This window comes from Petaurus breviceps, unplaced genomic scaffold (genome assembly GCF_028583685.1).
Source record: "Petaurus breviceps papuanus isolate PSGF00001 unplaced genomic scaffold, PetGlider_PUasm1.0 90903, whole genome shotgun sequence".
NCBI lineage: Eukaryota > Metazoa > Chordata > Mammalia > Diprotodontia > Petauridae > Petaurus > Petaurus breviceps.
In genome coordinates this window covers 8616449-8642684 of record NW_027187376.1, presented here as the reverse complement: position 1 = coordinate 8642684, position 26236 = coordinate 8616449, and the positions used below count along the sequence as shown (strand labels likewise).

Here is a 26236-nt window from a genome sequence, read left to right as displayed (position 1 = left end):
TGGTCCTAGAAAACTAATTCTTTTTCAAAATGACATTATTTCAATAAAGTAGTGGGGGAATGGAGGAGAAATAGTTAAGATTAAAAAGAAATTCTCCCTGAGGCTTTATTCCTGAATTGAAAACACACTGGGGGAGGCATTCAATAATTCTGGAAAAGTATGATTATTTAAGTTTACATAACTGCTTATTCTCAAATGTTTCTGAGCTACACCTTGATTAGAAATTTTTCCATCTAGATGCTTCAGGGCTGGGGAATCTGTTACTGAGGCCACATGTGACCCTCTAGGTCCTCAAGTGCAGTCCTTTGTCTGAATCAAACGTCACAGAACAAATACCCTTAATAAAATGATTTGTTCAGCAAAACATGGACTCAGTCAAAAGGCCCCACCCAAGGATCTAGTAGGCCACAAGTGGCCTCGAACCCACAGATTCCCATCCCCCCCCCATTCTAATTCATGTCTCTTGCATCCCCAGGATTTCAGAACAAACTGATCATCTCTTTGTATCTCCTTAACCTGTGTGTATTTTGGTCCATTTCTTTGTTCATCTCTCTGTCTGCTTCTATGTCTATGTCTCTGTCTATCTGTCTCTCTCTCCACTGTTTTTCCTTTTTTTGAGACCATGTCTTGAAACCTTGTTGAGACCTTGCTAGACTGGAAATACTGCACCTCCTCACAAATCTGGTCCTAGTAGTTCCTGAACTAGGGGCTTTGGCATGCTTCTCAAAGACACTGTTTTGTCTCTCTTTATGCAACTTGATTAACGCTCATCATATGACTAAAGGACCTCATGGCAGCATCTGATCTGAAATTGATCATCAGAAATCCTCAGCTCAAGAAATCTGACAGCCTCAGTGTCTCCAATAGCAGAGATTACAGGTGTGTGTCACCATGCCTAGATCACAATCTCTCTTTTTTAAAAAGCCTTTTTTTGGAAGATTTTTTTTCATGTATATCTAGCCACACAGCATGCTAATAGTTTGAGTAATATTTGGATAAATAGCCTGTCTTTTGTTAGTTCATTGTAACTCATTTCCTCAGAGTTTTTTCTTTCATAAAAATTTGCATTTTATATGTGATCTTTTGACATCCTGAAGAAAATTCAAAATACAAACGAGAATATATCCTCCAGAATTATGAGCCTGGCTATATAACACATTCTTACCTTTTATCCTCTTTTCTTTTGATCTATAGTTCTTGCTGATCTCTTTTAATAGCTTCTTGCATTATATGATGAAAATTCACAGCTATATTCAATTATTTTACATCACTTTCAAAAAATGGCTATGTGCATTTAGAAACTTTTCCTGTTTGGTCACTGTTTCTTACCCTATTAGAGTCAATTCTTGCTCTTGAAGTATAGATAGGTGGTGGGATGTTGAAGGCTTGAGGCACTAAGTATTCCTCTGCATCCATCATATCTTCCAGGTCCTCCTCATCCAGGAGATTCTGGAAGAACTTGCTATCATTTGGACTGGGAAGCTTCATACGATCATCACCCTAAATGCATAACCCATGTGGTAAAAAAAAAAAAAAAATTATTTGTTATTTTAATTGTTTCCTTTAATTTTGAGCATCTGACTTTTTGCTATCTATGTAGTAATTATAAAATATTCACTTAATAAATATGCCTCAAGTGTCTATTGTGCTCAAGAAATACTGCATGATTCTTGGGGGACAGGAGCAAAGAAAGTTAAAAAATTAAACAACATTAGTGTCCTTAAATAGGGGAGTTAAAATAAGTTAAAAAAACAAAGAATTCTCCTACACATAGCATGTGAGCCATAACATGTTCTGAAAAAAGTGCTATGAACATTCATTTAAAAAAAATCACTTCTGGTTGGAAGATTAGGGGAGGCTTCCAGAAAGAATTGGCATAATAATCTCCTTGTCAGGAAAAATTGATAGGAAAATACTTCAAAGACCTTCTAGGACATCAATTTTACAAAATGTTTATAACATTATGACATATAGAATAAGTCACATTTTCTGTCACTACTGTCATTAGGGAATGTTCCCTTAAAATAAACAATTTCTGATTTGGAATCTCAGTTTTTGAAAATTTATTTCCCCTTAATTCTACCTTGGAAAAAAACTGAATATTTCTAAGACAATCTTCTTCTCTTTCCCTCCCTTATTTTGTCTATCCCATGCATCTTAACCAAATATGGTCTTACTGAGACCTATTTTTACTGAGGCTTGTTACCTTACTGAGAAACAGTCATGATGACTATTTTTTATTAATAAGCAATCGGGGTTAAGTAACTTGCTCAAGGTTACACGGCCAGGTGTTTCTGGGTGGGTGCTAAGTGTCTGAGCCCGGGATTCGATCTCTAGGTCTTCTCAACACTGGAGCCGGTGCTCCTACTCGCTGTGCTACCTGGCCACCCCCATGATTACTTATTAACTGATCTTTTATTCAAGTGTGAAAGTACCATCAATATTTCATATTAAAATGCCCATAATAGTTATGAAAAGAGGAAAAAGAACCCTCACCCCTTAAAAAGATAAACAAGATGCTTCTTTAAAAAAAATTAATTCTATTTCATTTTACTTTATCTAAACTATCTCCTTTATAAGAAAGAGAAAAGAAAGCCAAAGGGGGGGTAGATATCTAAGTAAAAACTTTTTCCTGGAAATCATACTTCAATATATTGAATATTTTGAGTTATTGTCTTCAAGGAAAAGAAAAAAAGAAACCTCTCTTTTCTGTACTTCCAAAGTTTGTAAAAAAAAAAGTTGTATATGACTCAGAGATAAGGAGAATGCTTGGAAGACTTGACTGAGGGCAAAGATAATTTGTGAATATGTTAAACCATAATCATCTGATTGTTCAATCCCAGAAGCAGTTAAATATTAAGGTAACATTCCTATAAATGATGCCAATCGCTTTGTACAGTAGTTCTTTTCTATAAGCACCCATTTTTCTATTTAAAACTGGATGAAATACTAGCAGGAGGGGAATGTTTATATGATGGAGATTTTCTTCATATTTCCTATTTAATTTGAGTGTTGTTGAGGTAACTGCATAAAGAAAAGTATTCTGGCATTCAAACCAAAAGGTCTTCTTTTAAATCTGCTCACCTGAATGACTAGGTATCGTTGAGGGTCACGAGCCATTCTGGAAAATTCAGCAGCCAGTTCTTTGAATTTAGGTCTGCTGTCAGCATCAATCATCCAACCTAGAAGTGCACAGAGAAGAGAGATGAGAAAGCATTCAATGGATAAATGATTTCCTAATAAAAGGAAATTTCAGCATCCCAGGGACTCTGACAGCTAAAGGGTAAACACTTTTCATGTTTCCAGTAAACAAACCTAAAAGCTACCTGCACGGAAAAAAGTCAACTAGGGTGAAATAACCTATCTGAACTCATTATTTGACCTGTGCTAACCAAAATATACTCTGAAATAACACAAGCTAAAAGTAACCTTGTCTCTGGCCTTTTTTTTTATCCTTTGTCCCGTTACTGAAAAATTTGTCTGAATCTTCCTGGAATATATAGCCCTGAATAAAGCTGGGAATCAGTTGGATAATAAGGCATCTCAATTTCTGGATTTTTTTCTTCCTCATTTTTTAGGGCAAACAGATTCCAAAAAGTTGGAAACTGATTCCAAATTTCAAGTTCAGGAAGTGAAGGGGGATGGGCAGAATTTTGTTACCATTAAAGCAGGTAGTAAGGGTAAGAAGTCCAAGAAACATATTGCCTCTATTTCTTTTTGTCCCCCAGCAGGAAAAGCAAATGCAAAATGATCAGTACTTTATGTTCTGCAAAGGCCATTAGCTTATCTTAGTGCTAGCCTTTTCTAGCACAAAGATCAAATCAGCCATTTTCAAGTATATATTATTATTTAGCTGGAAGTCCAGATAAAGTGGGTTTTATCTCCCCAGGCTCTATTTGGCTGATGAGATGGCCAGAGTAAAAGCATCAAGGTTTTCTTCCTCCCACCCTTCCTCCCCAAAACACTTTTTTTTTTGGTGACTTGGAGTCCTTAACTGCAAGGCTAGGAGTATGTATCAGCAAAAATTTAACCTCCTCCAGAATCATTTTGCCACCATGTCTCAATGCATCTTCTCCGTGACTCTAGTTAAGGGAGCAATTTATAATTCTTGCCATCGTTTCTTGTTTTCTTCTACCCCCTTAGCAGCCTTTCCTAGTCTTCCATGGAACAATGGAATATTTGATTCAGTAATGCTTATTTTGTCATTTCTCAGTGGCTCACTTTTTCTTCAATCCTGCCTTTATGGCTTCGGCTATATGCATATGCAAAATTGAACATTGTCATTTCAAAGCTGATGAATTACCAAGATTTTCTAGGACCTTTACTTTCTAGTTGTGATAAAGGCAGTTAACTTCAAAACAGGGGATCAGTTTCTCCCTGGTTGAATATTGAGTAAATAGAAATACACTTTGTAGGAAAGGGCATGTTGACCTGCACTGGAAAACACTTTCTTTAGTTCTTCCTCCCTGTCAGACTGTATCACACATGTCATGAATATAAATCTAGGCATAACCGGGTCCAAAGTCTCTTATTAATAAGATGCTTATTCACCTTCACCAGTTTGTTTCTTTGCTAGTTCCATATAAATCAAAAAGGGAAAGACCAAGATCATACAGGAGAGATGGCTGCATGTTAATCTCACTTAAATTAAGTCAAAAACACCTGAGACTTTCCTAATTCTATTTAAATTAGAAGTTGGGGCTTTGAAAACACATTTACAATATGTACCTAGGAGGGAGATGACAAGAAAAGGGAGAAACAGGGCAGAGCTGTGAAAAGTCCAGTTGTAAACAAATTATCAATTTGAACAAAAGTAAACATTCATAACCTTTTTGTTCTCACAAGGGTCAATCACCCAAATCCTCTTCATTACTAAAGCTTCGGGGAAGCTTATTTTCATTTAATTTCATTTTCATTTAATACCATGTTGAAGGTTTCTTCTCTCAAATATGTAAGGCATTCATTTAGAGGCAGGTTTTTTTTGCTTATATAAAACTATCCATGTAATCAGGTTTAATTATATTTTATTATTACATTCAACTTGATTGTCATGGAGATGATAAGAATAATAAGAACAATTAAAATCGTATCATTTTGCCTCTATAGCATGGAAGTATGCTACCATTACTGATAATAAAGGGGAAAAAAAGGTATATACCCTTACAGATAAATCCATACTCTTCAAACATAAAATTCATATATTTTGTTGACATAATATGTAATAGTATAAAAAATCATTTGCAAGGATTTTTAACGCATTTCTTGACAAAAAGATTGAACCCATGTTAAAAGAAATTAGCAACCTTACATTTGACCATGACCATATAAACATCGATGGTGCAGATAGGAGGCTGAGGCAAGCGTTCCCCTTTTTCTAATAAATCTGGTATTTCCCTTGTTGGGATTCCATCATAGGGCTTTCCACCAAAGGTCATTAGTTCCCAAATGGTGACCCCTAAAATAAAAGAGATCAAATTCTTACTTAAACAAATGTAAATCACTTTGATTTGAAGAACAATACAACAGATCAATATAAGAATATTTTACTGAGTGTGAAAGCAGAAGTTGTCACCATGTTTCCTCTTAAGAATTTAAAGTGCTAATATAAGTACCATTTCATTGATTCTCATAAGGTCTTTGTGAAGCAGATTTGGCGAATTATATTATTTTCAGTTTTCAAAGAGAGGATGTGAAGAATAGATATTTCTGTAAATTAATGATTAATGAGAATGGAGAGTAGCTTTGGAAGGAGTGCTAGGGATTGGGGAAAATGAAAGTTATGGAATTTGGAATGGAAGAATGATTAGAGAAGTTTAACTAAAATTCTCATCATGAGACCTCCAATGATAGATCATAAAGATGGTAAAGTGTCTTGTGATGATAAAGTTAAAAATGTGAATCATAGGACCACAGACTTTAAGGTGGAAAGAATATGAGGTTATCTACACAATCAACCAACCAACATTTATTAAGTGCCTATTCTGTGCTAGGCATTGTGTTAGATGCTAAAGATAGACACAAAGACAAAAATGAATGGTTCTGCCCTCAAGGAAGCTAAATTCTATTAAGGAAGATAATGTATGTATGTATGCAGGTAGGTACGTAGGTAGGTAGGTAGGTGGATGGATGAATGGATGGATGGATGGATGGATGGATGGATGGATGGATGGATGGACAGATAGATGGTAGATATGAAGATAGATATGTACAAGAGTTATTTAGTCAAAAATATTTAGTAAGTGCTACTGTGTACTAGCCACTGTGCTAAGTACTAGCATAAAAAGAAAGTTAAATATAATCCCTGCCCTCTTAAAGTTCAGATTCTAAAAGGAGAGAAACATGAAAATAACTAGATACACTCAAGAAGTGAAGATGGAAGGTAAAATCAGAAGAGAAGGCACTAGTAGCTCAAGGTATTGGGAAAGACCTTTTGCAGAAGGTGGGAATTGGATCAGAAAAACTAAAAGGCATCAGTGAGGAGGGAGAACATTAAAAGCATGGGTTAGCCATAGGTGCAAAGTCAAGAAACAAGAGAGGGAATGTCACCTGTGATGAATAACAAGTAAATCACTGGCTCCATTGTACATTGTATGGAAATAGTAAAATATAGGAAGAATGTAAAGGTAGAAAGGGGCTCATCTCTAAAGGTAAATAATTTAAGATCCTTCCAAACCTTCTACACATTCATAGATGATCTTTGGTAGTTGCTATGATTGAAAACATCATCATCTTGTGGTCAATCTAATGATGGGTTAAAGTTGCCATATAGTCTTCAATAATCAACACCACTGAAGGATGAGAACTGAAAATGATAAGCTACAGGTATGTTTTTTTTAAATGCTAAATGAATATATGACCTTTTACAGGTAGTCATATTAAATGAAAAGAGTTATGCAAGTATTTTGGCTCCTCTACCTAGGATAGAAAGTTCAATGCCAAAATATCAAAGTAGAAGTGGGATCTTCCCTGTTTATTCATTCATTTATTCATTCACTTAATGAATGGTTTATTTATTAATGAATTCACCAAACATCTAAGTGCCTCTAGTAGCACTGTGCAAGGTCCTGCTGAAATAAAGACAGCATGACAAGAAGATGGTTATCTAAATGGTGTTTGCTCTCTATGTTTTGAGGCTTATCTTACTACATGGCCTCCTTCCCGCCAAAAGAAAATCTTTTAGTCTCTATAAAGTTACCTTTCTATTAGAAGAGAGAATTCTAAAATGGGACTCTACTCTTCTGCTTCCTGATTTGATGTTTGGCTATTTATGATAGACCTGAGGATGTATTTAGAAGATCTAATTTCAACTTTCAATGTACATATGTATACTTCATTAACTGGATAACATCATTTTACCAGAGTACTATTTCCACTCTAAGATGGTGAAATCACCATCCCAACTGAAAGGCTTTTCAGCAGTTGCTTGGCCTAGCTATCAATACTCTGGTGATGAACTTCTCCAAACTTAGTTGGATTGGTTCTTTTAAATAATCATATAGTCTGCCATTAAGATCATACATGAAGTTTACGGGATTAATTTAACAGGATTTGCCCAAGTTTGCACATTCGTGATATATACACATACACATTATATATATATGTATATATACATACACACACACATATATATACAAAAATATATATGCATGTATATATGTATGTCTATGTCTGTCTGTCTGTATGTGTGTATACGCAATTGTGTGTATATACATATACACACATCGTAGAATTCAGTCATTTTCTCATTATGAAGAAGCATTGAAGAGGAATGTTAGAGGAAGAGTGACATATATTATAGTTACATTGGAATAGACAGATTATATTATACATTAAATATTACTGAAAGCTAAGCATGGAAATCATAAATTATGAGTAGGGATTAAAAATTGGAGGATTTGAAGGAAATGAAAAGCTCTTTTAGTAAGAGGGAAAGTATAAGCTAGGCAAATGGCAGTTCATGTTTGTATAGTACATTAAATCTTTTAGAGTTTTCATACACATTTTATTTGAGCATCACAATATCTCTTTGAGTATTAGTAATAGTATTGGTATTATTATTTACATTTACTGATGAGGAAATTGAGGCTCAGAGAGAAGACATTACTAAAGAGACAGAGCCAAGATTTGAATCATGTAGCCTAATTTGGGGAAAGTATGTTTCAAAAGGTTCACATGCACGATACATAGGATCCCATGGAGAAAAATGCTTTGGGGTGAAGTTAGCTGAGGAGGAATATGAAAAATATTCAAAAATAAATCTGAAAATACAAAGAAAAAAGTTCCAATGAGGAGGAAAAATTGGATTTATCTAAAGACACCAATATGGATGCCCTAGGAACTCAAAATTGACAGTAACTACGTAACATTACATTCAGAGGATAGCAGGTGATAAGAGATGAATATAAAAATATTGTATGTTCTTTTAAAAGTAGTATAAGCAATGATAAAGCTCAGAGTGAGCTAAACCTGGTTAGGGAAGCTAAGTACTACAATGTTTTTTTAATTTTTGCTTTTTTAAAAGCTGTATTTGAAGGAAAGGGAGGATCAAAGAAAAGATAGGACCTTTGCTTGTGATGGATGGGAAAAGTGATAACTCAGGGAAGGCACAAGTGTACAACTTTTATTTGTTTCTCTTTATTCTGCAAAGAAGAATGACCTTTACATTAAACAGTAGAGAAAAAAGAAGACTGACAGGGGTTTGATACCAATGGTAAGTAAAGCAATAGCAAGAGACCACCTAGCTGCCCTCAAGAAATTTAAGTCATGTGACCCAGACGAACTCAGGTCTGACAAGAACTGGCAGAGGTGATTGCTTAACCATTGTTTATGATGTTTGAACGATTGTGGAGAATAGGAGGTACAGGATGGGAAAAGGGCAGTTAATGTCCCGATTTTCAATAAAAGGAAAAGGATTAGAATCTGCAAACCGTATAGGTCCAAAGGAGGGCAACCCGGATGATCAAGAACCTTGAGTCCATGGCATAGGAGGATTAATTGAACAAGCTAAGTATGCTTGTTCTGAAGAAGAGAAGACTCAGGGGGATATGATCATTGACTCCATGAATCTGAAGAGCTGTTATGGGGAAGATAGCTTAGATTTGTTCCATCTGGCACCAAAGGGCAGAATTGAGAGCCTTGAGTAGAAGCTGTGAATGGGGTAAATTTAGGCTTCGTTATTGAGAACAAAAACAAAGAGAGTTGTCCCCAAACAGAATAACTTCCTCCAGAGAGGATAGATTCTCACTCTTTTGGAAGTCTTTAAGCAAAGGTTAGAGAGTATCTTGGAAGGTATACTACTACAGGTATTCCTTTCACACAAGGGTTGGTGAGATGACCACCAAGTTGGAAGGGAAATTGCTTCTCAAATTCTATGCTTCCGTAATTTTGTGAACTAAAGAGCTCTTTATCTAAGGCCCTCACTCTGTCCCTCACCATGTCACTCTAGCATCTGGCTAAAGGTCTGAAATATACTATCATCATGGGAATAATGGTGTAGAGAATGGTGCTCCATCAATCCTGGAATCAGGAAGACCTGAGTTCAAATTCAGCCTTAGACACTTTCTAGCTGTATGACTTTGGGTAAATGAATTTACCTGTTTATCTCATTTTTCTCATCTGTAAAATGTGGATAAAAATCACACCTATCTCCCAGGGCTGTTGTGAGGATCAAATGAAATAACAATTACAAAGCACTTAGCACAATGCATGGCATATAGAATGCTTGTGATGATGATCATGATCATGAGATAGATGACTTCATTCCTATCCTAGAACGTTAGGCAGATTAGGGAGTAAAGTGTCATTGACAAATGAATAAAGAATATATCAATAGACAGAATAAGTGTGAATAAGGAACCTAAGCACTGAGATATGATGAAGTCTAGTCACTGTCAGTCAGTCAAAAGTGCCCACCATGGGCCAAACATTGTGCCAATGTTTGGGGATAGAAAGAAATATAAAAAGACAGTCTCTGCTCTCAAGAACTTTGTAAAGACAAGATCTATACAGGATAAATTGGGAAGAATCAGCAAAAAGAAGACACTCCAATTAAGGAAGATCAGGAAAGACTTCTTGGAGAAGGTAGGATTTTAGCTGCAATTTGAAGGAAGCTAGGATGCAGAGATGAAGAGGGAGAAAATTCTAGATAGCTGAAATGCCTTCTCTCTCATGAAGCTTTCACTGGTTGCCTAATTACAAATAATTTTTCCTTCCACCAATAACATATAGCATTCTGATTTCCTGTTAAATGCAACTCTGAACTATAGCTCTTCTTGTATAGATATTTCATAATAATTATGTAGTATTCAATATTTTTCAACCTGTCAAAAACATTTATTAAATGATTACTTTGTTCCAGGAATATATTTGTGTTATATCACCTCTATATGATATGATAAGCTATATGAGGGCCTATATAGTTATCTTTGTTGTATTTTCCTTAGCACCTACCATTATGGTTTGCATATTGTAGGTGCTTAATAAATGACTGCTTAATAAACAAAGAGAAAAATATTCTTTATTCTTAAGATAAACATAACTCTCACAAGTGGAAATTTACTCCCCTAAACTACTGAAACATTGATTTCATCTGGAAAGGCATCTGGAAAGGTAGTGAAGGTTTCGGCAGTGGATGACAAAATTAGTCAGCTAATCTTGACATTAATTACAGACCAGAATTAACTTGGAATGTATACACTCCTCTGAACATAAGATGACTCTTAAACCTTCCACCCCACAAGTGTAAATGCTGATTTGCCATATAGACAAGGACACATTTTAAAATGTTTTTCATCAGATATATGTATATTTTTCAATTGGGTTAAGATTGGTAAATTCTGAAATGGCAGTTGTGGGAGAAGAGTGCTTAGTCTATTAGCAGAGAATGTCTATTAGCAGATCTCTTAATTAGATATACCATTATATATATTACCATTGCCAACAGCAATCATTTATTTCTTTAAGCTGAGATCTCCTTGCTTTGGTTGTCTGTTAATAGGAAATTATGTGTTTTAGTTTTACCAGAATGTGTGAATGTCACAGTCTGACATTTCCTCTCATGGCCTACTCCAGTTCTCGATTAAAAAAAATATAGGTACTACACTAAAAATCTTTCTTGAATTTTAGTGTACAGAGTTAATAGTTACCGTCAAGCAATGGGGAGTCAGAAACATTTTGCAAAGGAGGAAGATGTGATCAGAATTGTATTTTAGGAAAATTACTTGGGGAGAAAGGTGAAGGATGGATTTGAAAGGAGAGACTAGAGGCAAGAAGACCAGATAGGAGGCTTTTACAGTAATACAGGTAAGAGAGGATAAGGTCCTGAACAAGAGTGGCATCAGTATGGATGGAAAGGAAGAGACACATGTAAGGTACTCTATGGGGGAAATGAAAGGGGAAAAAGGAATTCAAAATGACATTCAATTTTTTATTCTGGAAACTGGAACATTTACAGTACCATCAACAGCAATAGAGAAAGAAGCAGAAAGTGTGGTCATATGAGAGATTTACTTGGAAGCATGTTAAGTTTGAGGTATGTGGAGTATTGAGGTAGACATACCCAACAGGAAGTTATAAAAACAGAACTGGAGATCTGGGAGAAAATAGAGTCAAAAGAAACTTTCAGGTCATCTATATTGAAGTGATAATTGAGGCCACTGGAGTGGATGCCATTGGTAAGGGAAAGAGGATGAGAATCTCAACATACAGTGCTGAACAATGAGCAGAAACATAAATTACCAATTACCGCGTTAAGCGAGGTTGAAAAGGCGGTACAATGAAAAAGAAATGATTAATCTGGGGTCAGAAGGTTAAGTGAGACTGTTGTTTGTTTGATGTTTGTTTGATTTGTTTTGATAGTTGTTTCCAAAATGACTTTCTGCAAGTCATCTAAACTTTCTGGGCCTCAGTATTCTGTAAAATGAGGGCCCTGAACAAGAACATTTTGAAATGTCTCATCTACATCCAATGATGGATTTCTATAATACCTCAATGGGGTTAAATACAGGGAGCTTCAGATAAAAGGGGAGTCATTTACTGAATAACTTTTAAAATGACTCCTGCATTTTCATCAATTAAGAATACAGACACATTATCGTGGATACATATTTATTTTTACGAAAATATTCTCCCAGTAGCAATTTTCCACAATGTGCATTACTGAACAAAGTTATATATGACTTTCTCTGTCTTGGAAGTCTCCAGCAATCATTGATGATTTTTCCTAAAACATTTTATGGATTTGGTTTGATGGTTTGTGTAGTGTTTCAAAATAGCACACACAAACCTCTCTCTCTCTCTCTCTCTCTCTCTCTCTCTCTCTCTCTCTCTCTCTTTCTCTCATCCCCTGGGATTTTGCAATTCAATATGAAGATAAATAATGTAGCACAAGTAGCAGAATTTTTCCCAAAAGACAAACTTTAATATTAAAAATGTTACTGCTTTCCCAACATTTTGTCTTTTATTTTTTTGCTTCAAAGGTCATGTAAAATTTGCCTGAAGCCTTATAATAATATTTAGCAGGCTGTCACTTCACATCCAGGGAGATACAGGTCAAATATGACATGTGTATGTAAGTATATATATATGTGTATGTAGCATATATATCTACATATATGTGTATACATACATAGACTAGATCAGTGTTCTCCCTCATTCTTCTCACTATCATATAGCAAACAAGTTTTGTCAAGCATTACCTCTGTACTCTTCAAAACAATACATGAACAGAAGTTTGTATTTTCAAATTGAGATGGCAAAATTAGGGGTGCATGAATATTATAGAACTTTTAATGACTCATACACATCAAAGCAAGTTGTTTTAAAGCAATATCTTTGACACATTCTTCCTTCCCCACTCCTTGTCTGGGTAAGGAAGGTAAATTAGTTTACTTATCAATAGTTATTTTCAGTAGTCACAAAAAGGTTGGGGTTGATGTGACATATCATGCCATAGCAATAGTCAGATTGATCTGGCTTTTAACCACATGCTTTAATGTTTAGTGGACATCATGTTTATTATTGTTGATTGTAAACTGTTAGCCTTGGGTAGCATGATTTCACTAGGGAAGATGAAGCCCTGTACTTGCTCACAACTGCAGTGACGTAAATGGCAAACACTCTCAGTTTGCTAAGCAGCTCATCCTGACATTATATTTAAGAACAATTAAATAAATGTCCTGTTTTTAAAAATCCACTCAGCTTCAGTTCCGATTACACATCATCTGACCTTTCTGATTGTTCCCAAAGTTATTTGTGAAACTAAAACCAAGTCTTTAGTGAGCAGTCTCTCTCACTTTCCAACTCCCTCCTTATTCCGTGTTCTCCCTCATTCTCTTCCATGTTTGTTCTGTTATGACAATTTCCCTTTTATCTGACTGTAGTACAGAAACTTCCATAAGCTAGAAAATGTTTTTTGACATTCATTGCTTTTAGAGTTGGATTTTCAAAGAGCTGTTGAAAATTATGGCCTTGAGCCATATGATTCCATGAATCTGTTCCTAAACTAAAAGAGGCTTCTTTTTTCCTTTCTGTCACAATGATCAGCCAAAGTGCTACCAGACTACAGCTAACGGCAGACAGGCCAGCAGGGAGGCTGCGATATTACATTTTAGTGAGCAGGGAAATAACAAGGAAGACAGGTAAAGGTGCCTTTTAGATTTATTTTAAAAAAAGGAAGGAAGAGAAAACACTTTCCTTTAGGAAAAGAGGTTTAATAAATATGTACCACTAGCAAAATAAAATGACTTGGGTGTGGAAAAGCCGAAAACGCCAAAGCCTTAAATCACAATGAGAAATTTACTAACCATAGCTCCAAACGTCACTCTGATGGGTGAATTTCCTATAGTGGATGCACTCCAGGGCCATCCATTTAATTGGCATCTAAAAAAATAATGATGAAATGAGAGTTTTATAATTACATAAAAAGCCAATCTTGTTTTCATTCTCTAAATTTGATTATTTTAACTAGTCCATACCTACTCCTATCTACATAGTTCTACTTATTTTCTAGGGTAGAAAACAAATGCACAGATGAAGGGTAGTTCATAAATAGAATATAATATCCTTCCAAGAGAATATAGAGCCTATGCTTTATAAGAAATACAAAGTCAAATACAGTAGGTACCAGTTAATATAATCCCAGGATAGTAGCATCTATCCAGTATGGTAAACTCCCAAGCCTGGATCCAAATATCCTTTTTTTTTATGCTTACAAAGTTAATTAAACTTTGTCTTTTGCTACCTACTAGAGACTTCTGGAGATCCTAATAGCTTCTAAACATTTTAAATTGCCCCCAAACAGGTCTGAATATGCTAGATTATTTTCTGATCTCTTCTCCAGTTCAAATTAGAGAACAATGGCCTTTGTCTTTATTCCTTTTCCAAATTAACCTTCTTGGAAAATGTGTGTTGTTCAGAAAGGGAGCTGGAAAAGAGTAAATGGATGGAATATCTACCACGATTTAGCCACCATTGTTGGGAAAACATGTCAGAATATATACCTTCCTACTGGGGGTCAGAAGCATCAGCTTTATATATGATCAGAAGAATTATATAACAAATATAATTAAGTTCACTGGGACAAAAATAAACACTTGTACTATGCAGTTGGAAGTTAAAAATGAAACAGGACTTTAAAATCGTAAGTGGTTGGCTTCCCACCAAGGTGACATCAAGGTAAGTCTCTGGCAGAATCATAGCATTCAAGGAAAGGGAACAGCACCCATGTGGAAGGTAATTTCCCCAAAGGCAAGGACTTAGCACACTTTATGAACTAGACGACACTCAGTTAAAGAAGCAAGTTTAAATCGCAACTGACTTGATAAAGACTTAATGGTTCCTAGGTATTTAAAGCTGTAATGAATCTTACTTTAGACAAACTTTACAGCTGTATATACTCGAGAGCAGTAAAGATATATGATTTATGTACTTCTGGGGACTTCTGTGCAATCTTGCTGTGTGATCTTAAGCCTTAACATTCATAAGTATCCAGCTCTTGAAAGCCAAACTATAAATATTCACTTTATTTTATGCTATTTCTCATTAGCCTAAAACAGAAGAGGGTAAAAGTACAACAATGCTGTAAGATTGACACTGTTTATGAACGGTGTATTAATTTGACCTTTTAAAGGGTCTTGCATTTATAAAGACATTTATAGGAAGTTTTAATGGGGAAAAAAATCACTTGCTAAAAATTTTACAACCTGCTACTTGAACAATACAATTCCTGGGAAAGCATGAATTTAAAACATGCAGAGTAAATATATACACATAGCATGTGCTAGATATGTAACTGATTTTCCTTAAGACTCCTGTATAGATTTACATGATTTTAAAAAAGAAATTTAGTCTTATGCAGGGAAAAGAGCCTTGAATTTACAGTCAGAAAACCACAACTGTAATCTAAGTTCTAGCTCTTACCACTTATGTGTCCTTAGATAAGATTTTCCTCTTCTCTGGATCTCAGTGTGCCCATATATAAAATGAGAAGATTGGAAAGGAGATTGCTAAACTACTCTCCAATGCAAAATCCAATACACAAATCAATAATTATTTATTAAGTTCTTACTGGGTGCCAATTTCTTCTGGGAATACAAATATAAGCAGAAAGAAAGATTGTCCCTGTCTTCATGCAGCTTACATTCTAAAGGGGAAAGACAACATTAACAAAAAAAGTAGCTAAATAGGGGAGAGGGCAGGATTTAAAAGTCTCTAAAGTTGAGAGGAGCACAGAAAATTGATTTTTTTTCTGTTACTAAGACAAACACAAATGAGAGGTATTCAAACTCTTCATATTTATTAGTCTTGCTTTTAAATGGCAATACTCACCTTCCCTCCATCAGCATTATATTCCTTCTCATCTCCTTCTAAGAGTCTGGCCAGACCAAAGTCAGTGATCTTCACATGGTTTGGTGACTTCACCAAGACGTTACGAGCCGCCAGGTCTCGATGAACAAGCCGTCTCTCTTCCAGGTACATCATTCCCTGTAAAAACAGTCAGCCCCAAACAATCATTTGTTATATCCAGTGTCTTCTTTTCTTCTCTACAGCCGATTGATTTTGCCTTCTCTTGAAAGGATTGATCTCCCCCAAATTAAGCATAAAGGCTGGCTATTTTCAAAATTCTCAGTAAGCTGTGGAAAAAATAAATCCCTAAATGTTTCTTGCCTTTTTTCCATTAATATCAAATAGGGATGAATATGATGCCTACATATGGGGATCAATGTTTGTTCATTTCTCTTAGCCTATACAACCTCTTACAAAAAGTCTAACTAATGAATCATCCAGGTGTCCTGACTGATATAACACCCCAGTTGACCATCTTATAGCCTCCTCCTCATTTTCTTCCCAGAAGAAAGACTAACCTCCTGCATTTAAAAAAAATAAAAATTAAAAAGTTTACATGATGTTTTGTAGTACCAAGATCATCACCACAGTTTATTAATTATGCGAAAAAGAGTGAACCTCTTAGGGTGTTAGAGGCCTATAATTTCATAAAGAAACTTCTATGACATTAGTAGACATTATGAATACCTACAGATAAAATTACATGTTTTATAATTACCCTCAAGGTATCTTTTAATACACTGACTCCTGAAAACATATAAGGTCATTCTTTAAAACCCACTGGTGAATAACATGAATAAATGCACATATAAGCTAGAAAGCTCAAAGAGGTACAACTAGCTATTAAAAAGGGAAAAATATATTTGGTTTATATATACATATATATGTATATAGACAGAAATTGAATAAATTCAAATCTTTCTATGAATTACAATTAGCTCTGCAGAAGGGAATCTAAGAGCCCTCAAATAAACTTCAGTGAAAATATTTTGGTGACAGATATCAATGAGATAATTTCAGAGGTGTATATCACATTTCACAACACAGAATGTAGAGTATGATATAATGATGATAGAATAATTAAAGGCAACCCAGTCCTCATATCAGCAGATTTCAGTGGCAACGGATATCATTCAATATGTAACAGAATTATTATAAAGATATGGATGGATGAAGTATGTCTTCATGCCTATTGCAAATCAATGCTGTTGGCAGTCAACATTAGAACTGTGGGACTTTGAAGGATTAACAATTTCTAACATCAAAACAAAAGCTGTAGAAAACAGACACATAAATCACATAGGTCAAGCAATTATGGACCACACACCACCCATAGGAGAAAATAGAAGATTGCTTTAGATGACATCATGATTCAAACCCAGTATAAATGCCCGATAAACAACATTGATAAGAGATACTGCATAACACGATTCAATCTGTCAGTGGCTGTGACACCGCATGAATTGGTGGCATCTCCAAATACTCTTAAATTTCTGAAATCAACACAGACTTCGGGATTTATGTACTGCTTTTCTTATTCTTGAACACTGGTTTTCTCTAGGCCCCTCAAAACAGAAAATTCCTAAAAGGTAGAGAACTGGTAAATATATGGTTCCTTCTACCTACTAAAGAAACATTAAGTCTTCCTAGTTAAAGAAACTTCATGATTTTCAGGAAAATATTCTCAAATCTCAAAAACTGGTTTTGGAGCAACAAAGAAAAGCCACATTTTTTTTTTGTTCCACCCTTATATCACGGTTGTGCACAACATTCTGATGTTAACTTTCATCAATGTTGGTCAGTTTATATTTGGGGCCAGAAACCAAATATGTGCTTTTTGAAATGACAGTAATACTAAAATCTAATTGTTTGGAACCATCAGAAAAGCACTTCTAAAAACTGACAAGAATTACAATATATATTTTTATCTTTACTCAGCAGTGTAATTTGTTCTATGACCAAATTTTCTGTCAGCAGGCCATGCCCTTAACATACACTAACTGTATGGCCAAGTCACTTTAGTGTTATTAACTCTAAATTCCTCAAGTCATCTGATATAATAAATAACAAGATTTGTTGAGAAGACCTGGAGATCGAATCCCGGGCTCAGACGCTTAGCACCCACCCAGAAACACCTGGCTGTGTAACCTTGAGCAAGTTACTTAACCCCGATTGCTTAAAAATATATAAAAAAAATAAATAAATAACAAGATTTAATTATATTGATTCATATATGCATTTGCTTTTCAGTTAAAAGAACTAAAGGATATCAAGTAATAACATATACAGGATTTTTCATAACCCCTCCAAAACATGAAGGTATACCCATTATTTTTTTCCTCTCTAAAATATACTATTTTTCATATAGGATGACTGTCTGGGAGAGGGTGGGAAAGGAATGATTAGAATAGCTGCAATAATGTAAGAAGTAGAAAATATCAGTAAATATTTATTTAAAAAAAGAATGCATGCCCAAATAAGTAAATAATAAAAACTTTAAATTTGGTGTCTCCCAAAGTATGTTTCCAGGGACCTTAGTACACTGTGATATGAATAGAGGTTCTATAAGAGTATTCTTATGTCAATATTTCCCTTCTAAAATTGTTAATGTGTATAAGATTTTATGTACAGCAATTTTTAGTTTGAATACAATTTTCATTATATCTATTTTGCTTCAAAATATCTCTAACTTCCATTTATCTTGGAGGTATTCCATAATGTCAGACCATCTCTTCCCCAAGTTCTTCATTGAATCAGTATCCATAGGTTTCATCAATTTATTTCAAGATCAAAAGTATTCTGTGGCAAAGTTAGTTTGGAAAATGAAATGTTATCATCACCAGCATCTACATAAACCTTCTGGGTTACCAGGAATCATCAGAGTGTTGGTCCATGGATTAGATATTTGTACATGATGAATTTAAACTCCTCGAGGGTAGGCACTCTCGTTTTTTAATCTTTGTCTCTGAAGCACCGCACATGATGTGTGGGACCCAGTAGAAGTTAAATAAATACTTGATTAATTGATGTCTGCTGACTTTATCTGAGACAGTGAAAGTAAGAGACTCCAGCTTTGTAATAGATAGTACGTCTACAATAATGTTATTAGGATTGTTGCTTCATTTTTCCACACTAGAAAATGTCATTTGAGTTCCATTTACTGTTTATATACACTAATAAACAAGCCCCTTCTAAGTCAGGATGTTATTTTATTAAGGAGTCATAGGATTGTTAGAAATAGTGGTGACAAAAAAAACAGGTGAACAAAAAGAAGTCATCTTAAGTTTAATGAAGGACAGTGACAGGTTTTAAGGTGGAAAAGATAATAGAAACAGAGGAATGCTAATTCTAATACTGATTCATTGCATTAACCTAGGAAGTTCTTATGACTACATAGCTCTAATTAGATCACAAGGCAACAATAACCACAGATACAAAGACTTATTGCTAGGATAAACAAATTCATTTCTGAAACTGATGTAAGCTTGTACCATTTTAAGTGTTTCTTCAATTAAAAAAAAAGTTCTATTTTGTAAAGAAATGGGGTTCTCACCAAATATTTGTGAAAATATGTATTAACACTTCACAATAAATTTCTTATCCATATCTGCCATTGTATAGTGGGCAGTTTGATCTCACAAGCAGAAAAACCTACCACTAGTATTATACTGTGTCATCATAGGAAAGTCACTATTCCCCTAAGCAAATCTCTACAACTATAAGTAAAAGAAGAGTTGTGGTTTGTATCATTGGAGAGAACATCAATTCTGGGAGTTCTCACCATTGCAATCATAGGAATGATCCCACACCCCACAAAATTAAAAAAAATAACAAGCATTTTTTCTCATCTAGATTTCTTTAAAGTTATCGAGCCTTTTGGAATGTATCAGAATTAAAGCAAAAAATTAGTTCCTTTTTTTTTTGAAGTTCAGTCTTTCCCTCACCATGTATGTAGGCACCATTTGGTAATAATGTGCATCTTATATACCCTATGAAATACCCATATTCATTAACCTATTCCCGTAACTTGTATAACACAGAGATCATGGATACTAGAGGAATATTTATAGATGATAATGATTATGGGATATTTAACCAATATATCAAATCTGATTCATGGAGATAAGAAAGGAAAATACATTTTAAAGTAATCACCATCAAAAACAACACAGTTACTAAAAATCTACCTGAAGATATTGCATTATGGGTTAGCGAGCAATATAAATTAAAAAGCTACATTTGCAACCTTTCAGAAATATATAAGGAATTCAATAAATATTTAAATTATCAGCAGTCTCCTACACATGAGGATCTAGGAAACAGTATCTAAGAGAGAAATGTCAAGATTATATAAAGTAGTTATTTGGGCAGGGGCTATTGATTATTTTGAAGCAATCTCTTCAGATCTGAAGTGGCATCTCCAATGCCCTGAGACCATAATCAATCATTTTCTGACAGAAAAATGTCATAAAATAAAATGAGCTATCATCTGATACTAGCAAATCAAAGTAACTTGGGATTCAGGAGAGAAGAGCCCATGCCCTCATACCCTGGAGTGAATGCAGGCCTTCGAGTTTTAAGAAAGCACCGCAATGCAGCAGAACAGACTCCTAAAACAACAGAATTGCTGCAATAGCAGATGTATGACAGGGCACGTCCACACAGCAATAAAGCCAAAGGGCACAAAATAAAAACAAGGCATCGTTTCCACAAACTTAACTTTGGACCCAGTCTCAGTCAAAATATAGTCAGATTGTAGGTCTGGCTCTTGAGATTTCCTTTCTGGAAGATGTGTGTGCTGCTTTCTTACTTTATTGTCCAGAAAGCATTTCTGTAAGCAAGGTATCAGTTATTTGTCACTGAGTACCAGAAGGGAGTTTTCGGGTAACAATGTTTTGGGGGCTTTTGTCTAGTTTATGATGGAATAGTTGCACAATAGGTGTTATCCAAAACTGTTCAGATTTGACCAGTTGTCTTATTATACCTTTTATTGCTTTTGTGAAGTCTTACTTATTTTATTTTATTTAACATTTTCATCCCTTAAAAGATTTATCAGAGTAAATAAATAAAAGTTAACTTGAGGTAATCCAGCTCCTTGACTTTCAGAAGTCTGTCTGAAATCCACCTCAGGATTAGAGTTGAAGTAAAAGTTTTAAATCTCTTGTTAGAATTGATTCATGCAAATTGTTTAATAATAATAACCTTTCTGAATTTAGAAAAAAAAATAACCTCCATCTTTATGGGAGTCAATTCAATGATCCTTGTCTTGCTATCAATATATATTATATCCATAGGAAGATTTTTCATTCTCTAACATAAAATGCACCAATTTCTTTCAAGTTAAGGGATAACAGTTGATCTAGTCCTAGGAAGCTAAAGCAAAGTTAAGAGAAACCTGACTTATTCTGATAATAACTCATGCTTCTCACATCCAGATCATGTGACAGTATCATCAAACAGATATGTGAAGCTAGGAAATTTCAAGTGGCAGTCAGCTCTCAGGGACATTAATCTCTAAAGTTGGCAGGAGGACATTTTCCTGTTTTCATCCTAATAACCACGAGCTTCCTTAATAACAAGGAGCTTCAAGAAAGCTGGTTTCAAATGATATTCTCTCCTCTTTTCTGCCTCTCCCTCTACAATATCCATACCTACTGGGCAAAGAAAAGAAAAAAGAAAAAAAATCAACTCTAATGCTCACCACAGGGTTGAAAACAAGTGCATTTTTACAAAATGAAGAGACCTGCTTCTCTCTTTTATTGAAGTGAGCAATCAGCTTCCTCTAAATAACAAATAGATGGAAAAACCAAAGAAGAATTGTAATTGAGAATTCCCAGGGGAGACGGTTGGTTGTTGTCCTTCATTCTCAAAGAGAACCAAAATGACAAAAGTCAAGTCTAGAGTCAAGTTAGAGTGTGTCCAACTATGACTGATCAGACCAATATGAGCTCGGAATGTTCTACCACAGGTTGGGCACCAATAGTCCAGGTGAATATGTGGGGTGGATTCTCCATGTGAGACAGTATAATGGAATGAAAAGAACAATGAACTGTAAGTCAAGAGATCCAGGATTTACTATTGTATCCTCTGTTAACTTGCTACACAACTTTGGACAGACCACTTAACCTATCTTATGCAAAATGAGAGCATTAGACCAAAGGAGCTCTATATCCCTACTAGCTCTAATATTCACTGATAACTGTCTTCCTTACCTTCATCTGAGATACTAAAATAATAAGCCACTCTCATAGCAGTGGTCTGAAAGGATGACTCCAAACAAGGACTTGATGCAGTAGATATACTGATCTTTCATTAAGATTTCTTTCAGATTCTCATTCTAGTACAGCTTTAACCCAAAGGAAGAGTCATTCATTTAATTGTTCTTTAATTGAGGACACTTTAATTATTATTGCCAAATTTGTTGAGAATAACAATGCAAGATGCTAAGCATATACAAATAAAAACAATGTTGGCCTTTCCTCCAAGGAACCCAAAATCTAGTAGGGGTTAGGTTTTGTTTTTATTTTTTTGGGGGGGAGGCAGGAGGATAAGATCTTTACCTCAGTAAGCCTCATAAACTACACAAACAAGAATGTGAGAGGGGATAGAAACAAAGGAGTAATCTAGGAAAATTTGAACGGAGAAAACACTATCATCTGGGGAACACGAGAAGGCTTCCTTCAAGAGGTAGTATTTGAGCTAGCCAAGGATACTGAAATGCAGAGATGAAAAATGTACAATATAGGCAAAAACTCTGGTTCAAGAATGTGTGACAATGTAATGATCTCCCTGTTTCCTTTAATTTGGTTGGATTGTCCCTCTGGGTTTTTGAGTGAGTTCACTCCTGAGTTTATGTTCGACTGGATTGCCAATGAGGTTGACTTCAGAGGTGATCTTGCTACCTTATGATACTAAAGTTGCTGTGGCCAGTAAAGGATTTGTTGAGTTATCAGCTCAGAAAACTGAGGATTATTTAACTTTTTAAAAGTTGTTCTGAGTAGATATATCTATATCTATATCTATATCTATCTATCTATATGCATATTTATAACACATAGTAATTAAATTATCCTTATAATTCAAAGTTACTTATAATTGAAATTTCAAATTCAAATTTGCCATGAGTACAAATGATATCATAAAAGGATAGACGAGGCATTTCCCTAGTGACACAAGTGTTCCAGTCCCTTAAAAGCATGCTTCACCTAAAAGTTCCTGCTAGGTACTTTGATGCCCATGATAGGTGAAGGTTAGGAAGGAGTGTGTTGAAGAGGACTGATCACTGGTCCAGGAAGAGCCACTCACTTAGTAGTCTTTAAATGGAGGGGACAAAGTCTTTACTCATCTTTTTCTTCCCCCTTTTTTGAATGTAAAGTTGGGGACTCTGATAGCTAGTTCTTAGACTTCTGGTAAATGAGAGAGGGATTTCCCTCCCTTTCTTGAGTTCCTCAGGGCATTTTTCTCTGGACCTTAGTTTCTTCATCTCTAAAAGGAGATAGTTGGACCAGATAGCCTCTAAGACCTCTTTCAACTCTTGCAACTATCATCCTATGGTACTAAGTAACCACAGCATGACAGTTAAACACACATGGTAGCAAAAGCTTGCTGGTAGCTAGTCCCTAGCTGTCTTGTCTGCTTTATGTTTCTTTGTCTGAGCACAGGTGCCAAAAGACAATTACAAGATGACTGTCCCATGGGTGTTATAAATAGTGCATTGCTACTAGAGGTGGCTACTTCATGAGGTCAAGTTTTAGGTGCTGATTGTCCATTGGTAGGTATTGCTAGTCAACAGATCAGAAGCTGGAAAGGGGCTCCCCTGATTGCTCCTATTAATATTTTATCTTACATTTTCTTTTTTTTATTTGTTTATTTGTATTTATTGTATTTATTTTTATTGTTGCTATTGGTATACCTGTATTTAATCTCCGGTAACCTTAAGAAGCCATTATTTCATCATATGTAAAGGACAGGTCTTATAGTTTGAAAGATTCACTTTTGTGTCCTTAAATACACACATATACGCATATGTGTATATGTGTGTACACATGCACATACATACATGCATTTGTGTATATATATAGACATGCACACACATGTATACATATATACATTATAGTTTTGTGAATATTAATATGGACAAGTGAATAATTTCATATCTTAATGCTCCTTCCCCCTACTCCCAATAGTCATAAGTTATGGATGAGCTATCAATCTTCATAGATGGGGGGGGGTTTCTACACTAAATGTTCCCCCAAAGGATGAAATTATGTGTCTAATTCAAAACACAGAAAAGAAAACAAAAAATTAGAACCCTGAAGAGCAGAGGGTTATAATACAAGGTGCTATAAAGGAAGCAAAAATACATAAGCCCTGTACAGAGAATTTCATCATATGATGTGTAAGGCAAGACATCTATCATTTAAACACTAAGAGAATAATATAAGACCATATATATTCAGACTCAAAGTTTGTAGTATAGGGTTGAAGTGCTATAAGGATTCAAGCAGAGAAAGATCATTGTAGCAAGATATCATCATGTTCTTAAAGTGGGATTAGATTTGCTCTGGTGAAAGGTAAAATTTCTTTATTCTCAAAGAGTAATTCATTCATCCTGATTTCACAAAGGATTATTTATAACAATAAGAGGCTAGAGCTAAGAACTGTGCTTTCTGTGGTATAAGGGAATACCCAGGTGAAGAAATTGCACATGAAAGAAAGCACCTTATATTCTTAGATAGTTGCCTAGAGCATTGAGAGTTTAAGTGACTTGTGTAGGGTCACACACTTATTATGTGTTGGAGATGGAACTTGAATCCAAATTTTCCTGGTTTTAGGGCTAACTCTAAACATGTTGCCTCTCAGAACAACAACAAAAAATGATCATTATCACATTGATACTTAATAATTATACTAATTATAAAATAAGGGACAGCTAGGTGGTACAGTGGATAGAGTCCTAGAACTAGAGTCAGAAAGACCTGAGACAGATGCTATGTGACTTTGCAAGTCAATTCACTTCTTCCTCAGTTTCCTTATCTGTAAAAGGAGAATAATGATATAATCTACTTCCTAGGATTGTTGTGAGGATCAAGTGAGACAATATTTATAAAGTTTTTTAGTAACCCTTAAAGCACTATATAAATGCTAACTATTGTTATTTTAATTATAGAAATTATAATTTTCATTATGAATGAAACTGTTTAGAGTTTTCGACAACAATGCAATACTAATTTTAAGTATTTTCTGTAATTTTATTCTAACAAAAGTCCACGTTATTAACAATATATAAGCCTCTTCAATCAAGCCAACTATTAATATTTCCTATTCAAAAAATAAGAGATTTGATAGATATACTAAAAGCCCTCAATAACAGTTAAGTATTCACAAAAATATTTTAGTAACAAACTGGCATTCCCTTACTGAATAATAGTAAAGGCTGTCAATAGATAAATGTTATCGAATTTGTTGAATGTAAACAAAAGTGATTTACCTCCAGATGGAGTCTATGAAATGGCTAAGATCCAAGAGTAGAATCAAAAGGCCCTACATGGATAACATCCCCAAGGATTCAACGAACAATATGTTGAGAAGAAAACATTTAAAAAAGATGTAGTTATGCAGATTTGTTTACTGTAGCAAGTGGTTTATGATAGCAATTTAGGAACAGGTCATTGCTAACAAAAATTAGAGAAAGTTTATTCTTAAGGGATCCAGATTTTTTGGTTGATGTAATTTATTCAAGGAAATGGCAGATATAGTACAACATAATTCATGTTGCCAAAATTTAGTATCTACTATCTAGTAGAACTACATAGGGAGAGCACTTTATAGTGGATAGAACTCTGGCCTTAATAGACAGAGAGACTTGGGTTTGAATTGTGTAATGAATACTTATTAGTTGTGTGGTTCTAGGTTATGTCTCTTAAATACGGGTCCAAGTTTCTTTTTCTGTAAAATGAGGGAATTGGTTTCAACAACTTCTAAGGTCAGTTTCAGCTCTAAATTCATGATTTCTGGATCCTATAACCTACATAGACAATATCCATTTGCCAGAATTATACATCAGAAACTCACTATCCTCCTTAAACTGACATATGACTATTCATGATACTACCAAAGCTAAACTATCACTGAGAATTCAGCAAATAAACCATGCTAAAATCAGAACAGAAATCACAGAGAAAAGTCTTGGCCACAACCATCCAGACATAATGCTCATCTGTTGAAATTTAAGAAAGACATTTTTTTTGTTTTGTTTTGTTTTGTTTTGTTTTTTGGGGGAGGAAGTTGAGGTTGTGACTTGCCCAAAGTTACACGTCTTGTTAAGTGTCTGAGGCCAGATTTGAACTCAGGTCTTCCTGACTCCAGGGCCGGTGCTCTATTCACTGCACCA

The 26236-nt window shown here is 34.9% G+C and overlaps 1 protein-coding gene across 1 annotated transcript in view; it reads right to left on the bottom strand.

The window, feature by feature from the left end:
• Window positions 1-26236, bottom strand: part of ERBB4 (erb-b2 receptor tyrosine kinase 4) — a 1413192-nt gene that overhangs the window by 47143 nt on the left and 1339813 nt on the right. The window contains exons 21-25 of the mRNA XM_069075217.1: window positions 15826-15981; window positions 13803-13878; window positions 5309-5455; window positions 3085-3182; window positions 1330-1500 (exon numbers count right to left, since the gene is read on the bottom strand). Of these exons, the coding sequence (XP_068931318.1) occupies window positions 1330-1500; window positions 3085-3182; window positions 5309-5455; window positions 13803-13878; window positions 15826-15981 (648 nt within the window). The remainder of the gene's footprint in view (window positions 1-1329; window positions 1501-3084; window positions 3183-5308; window positions 5456-13802; window positions 13879-15825; window positions 15982-26236) is intronic.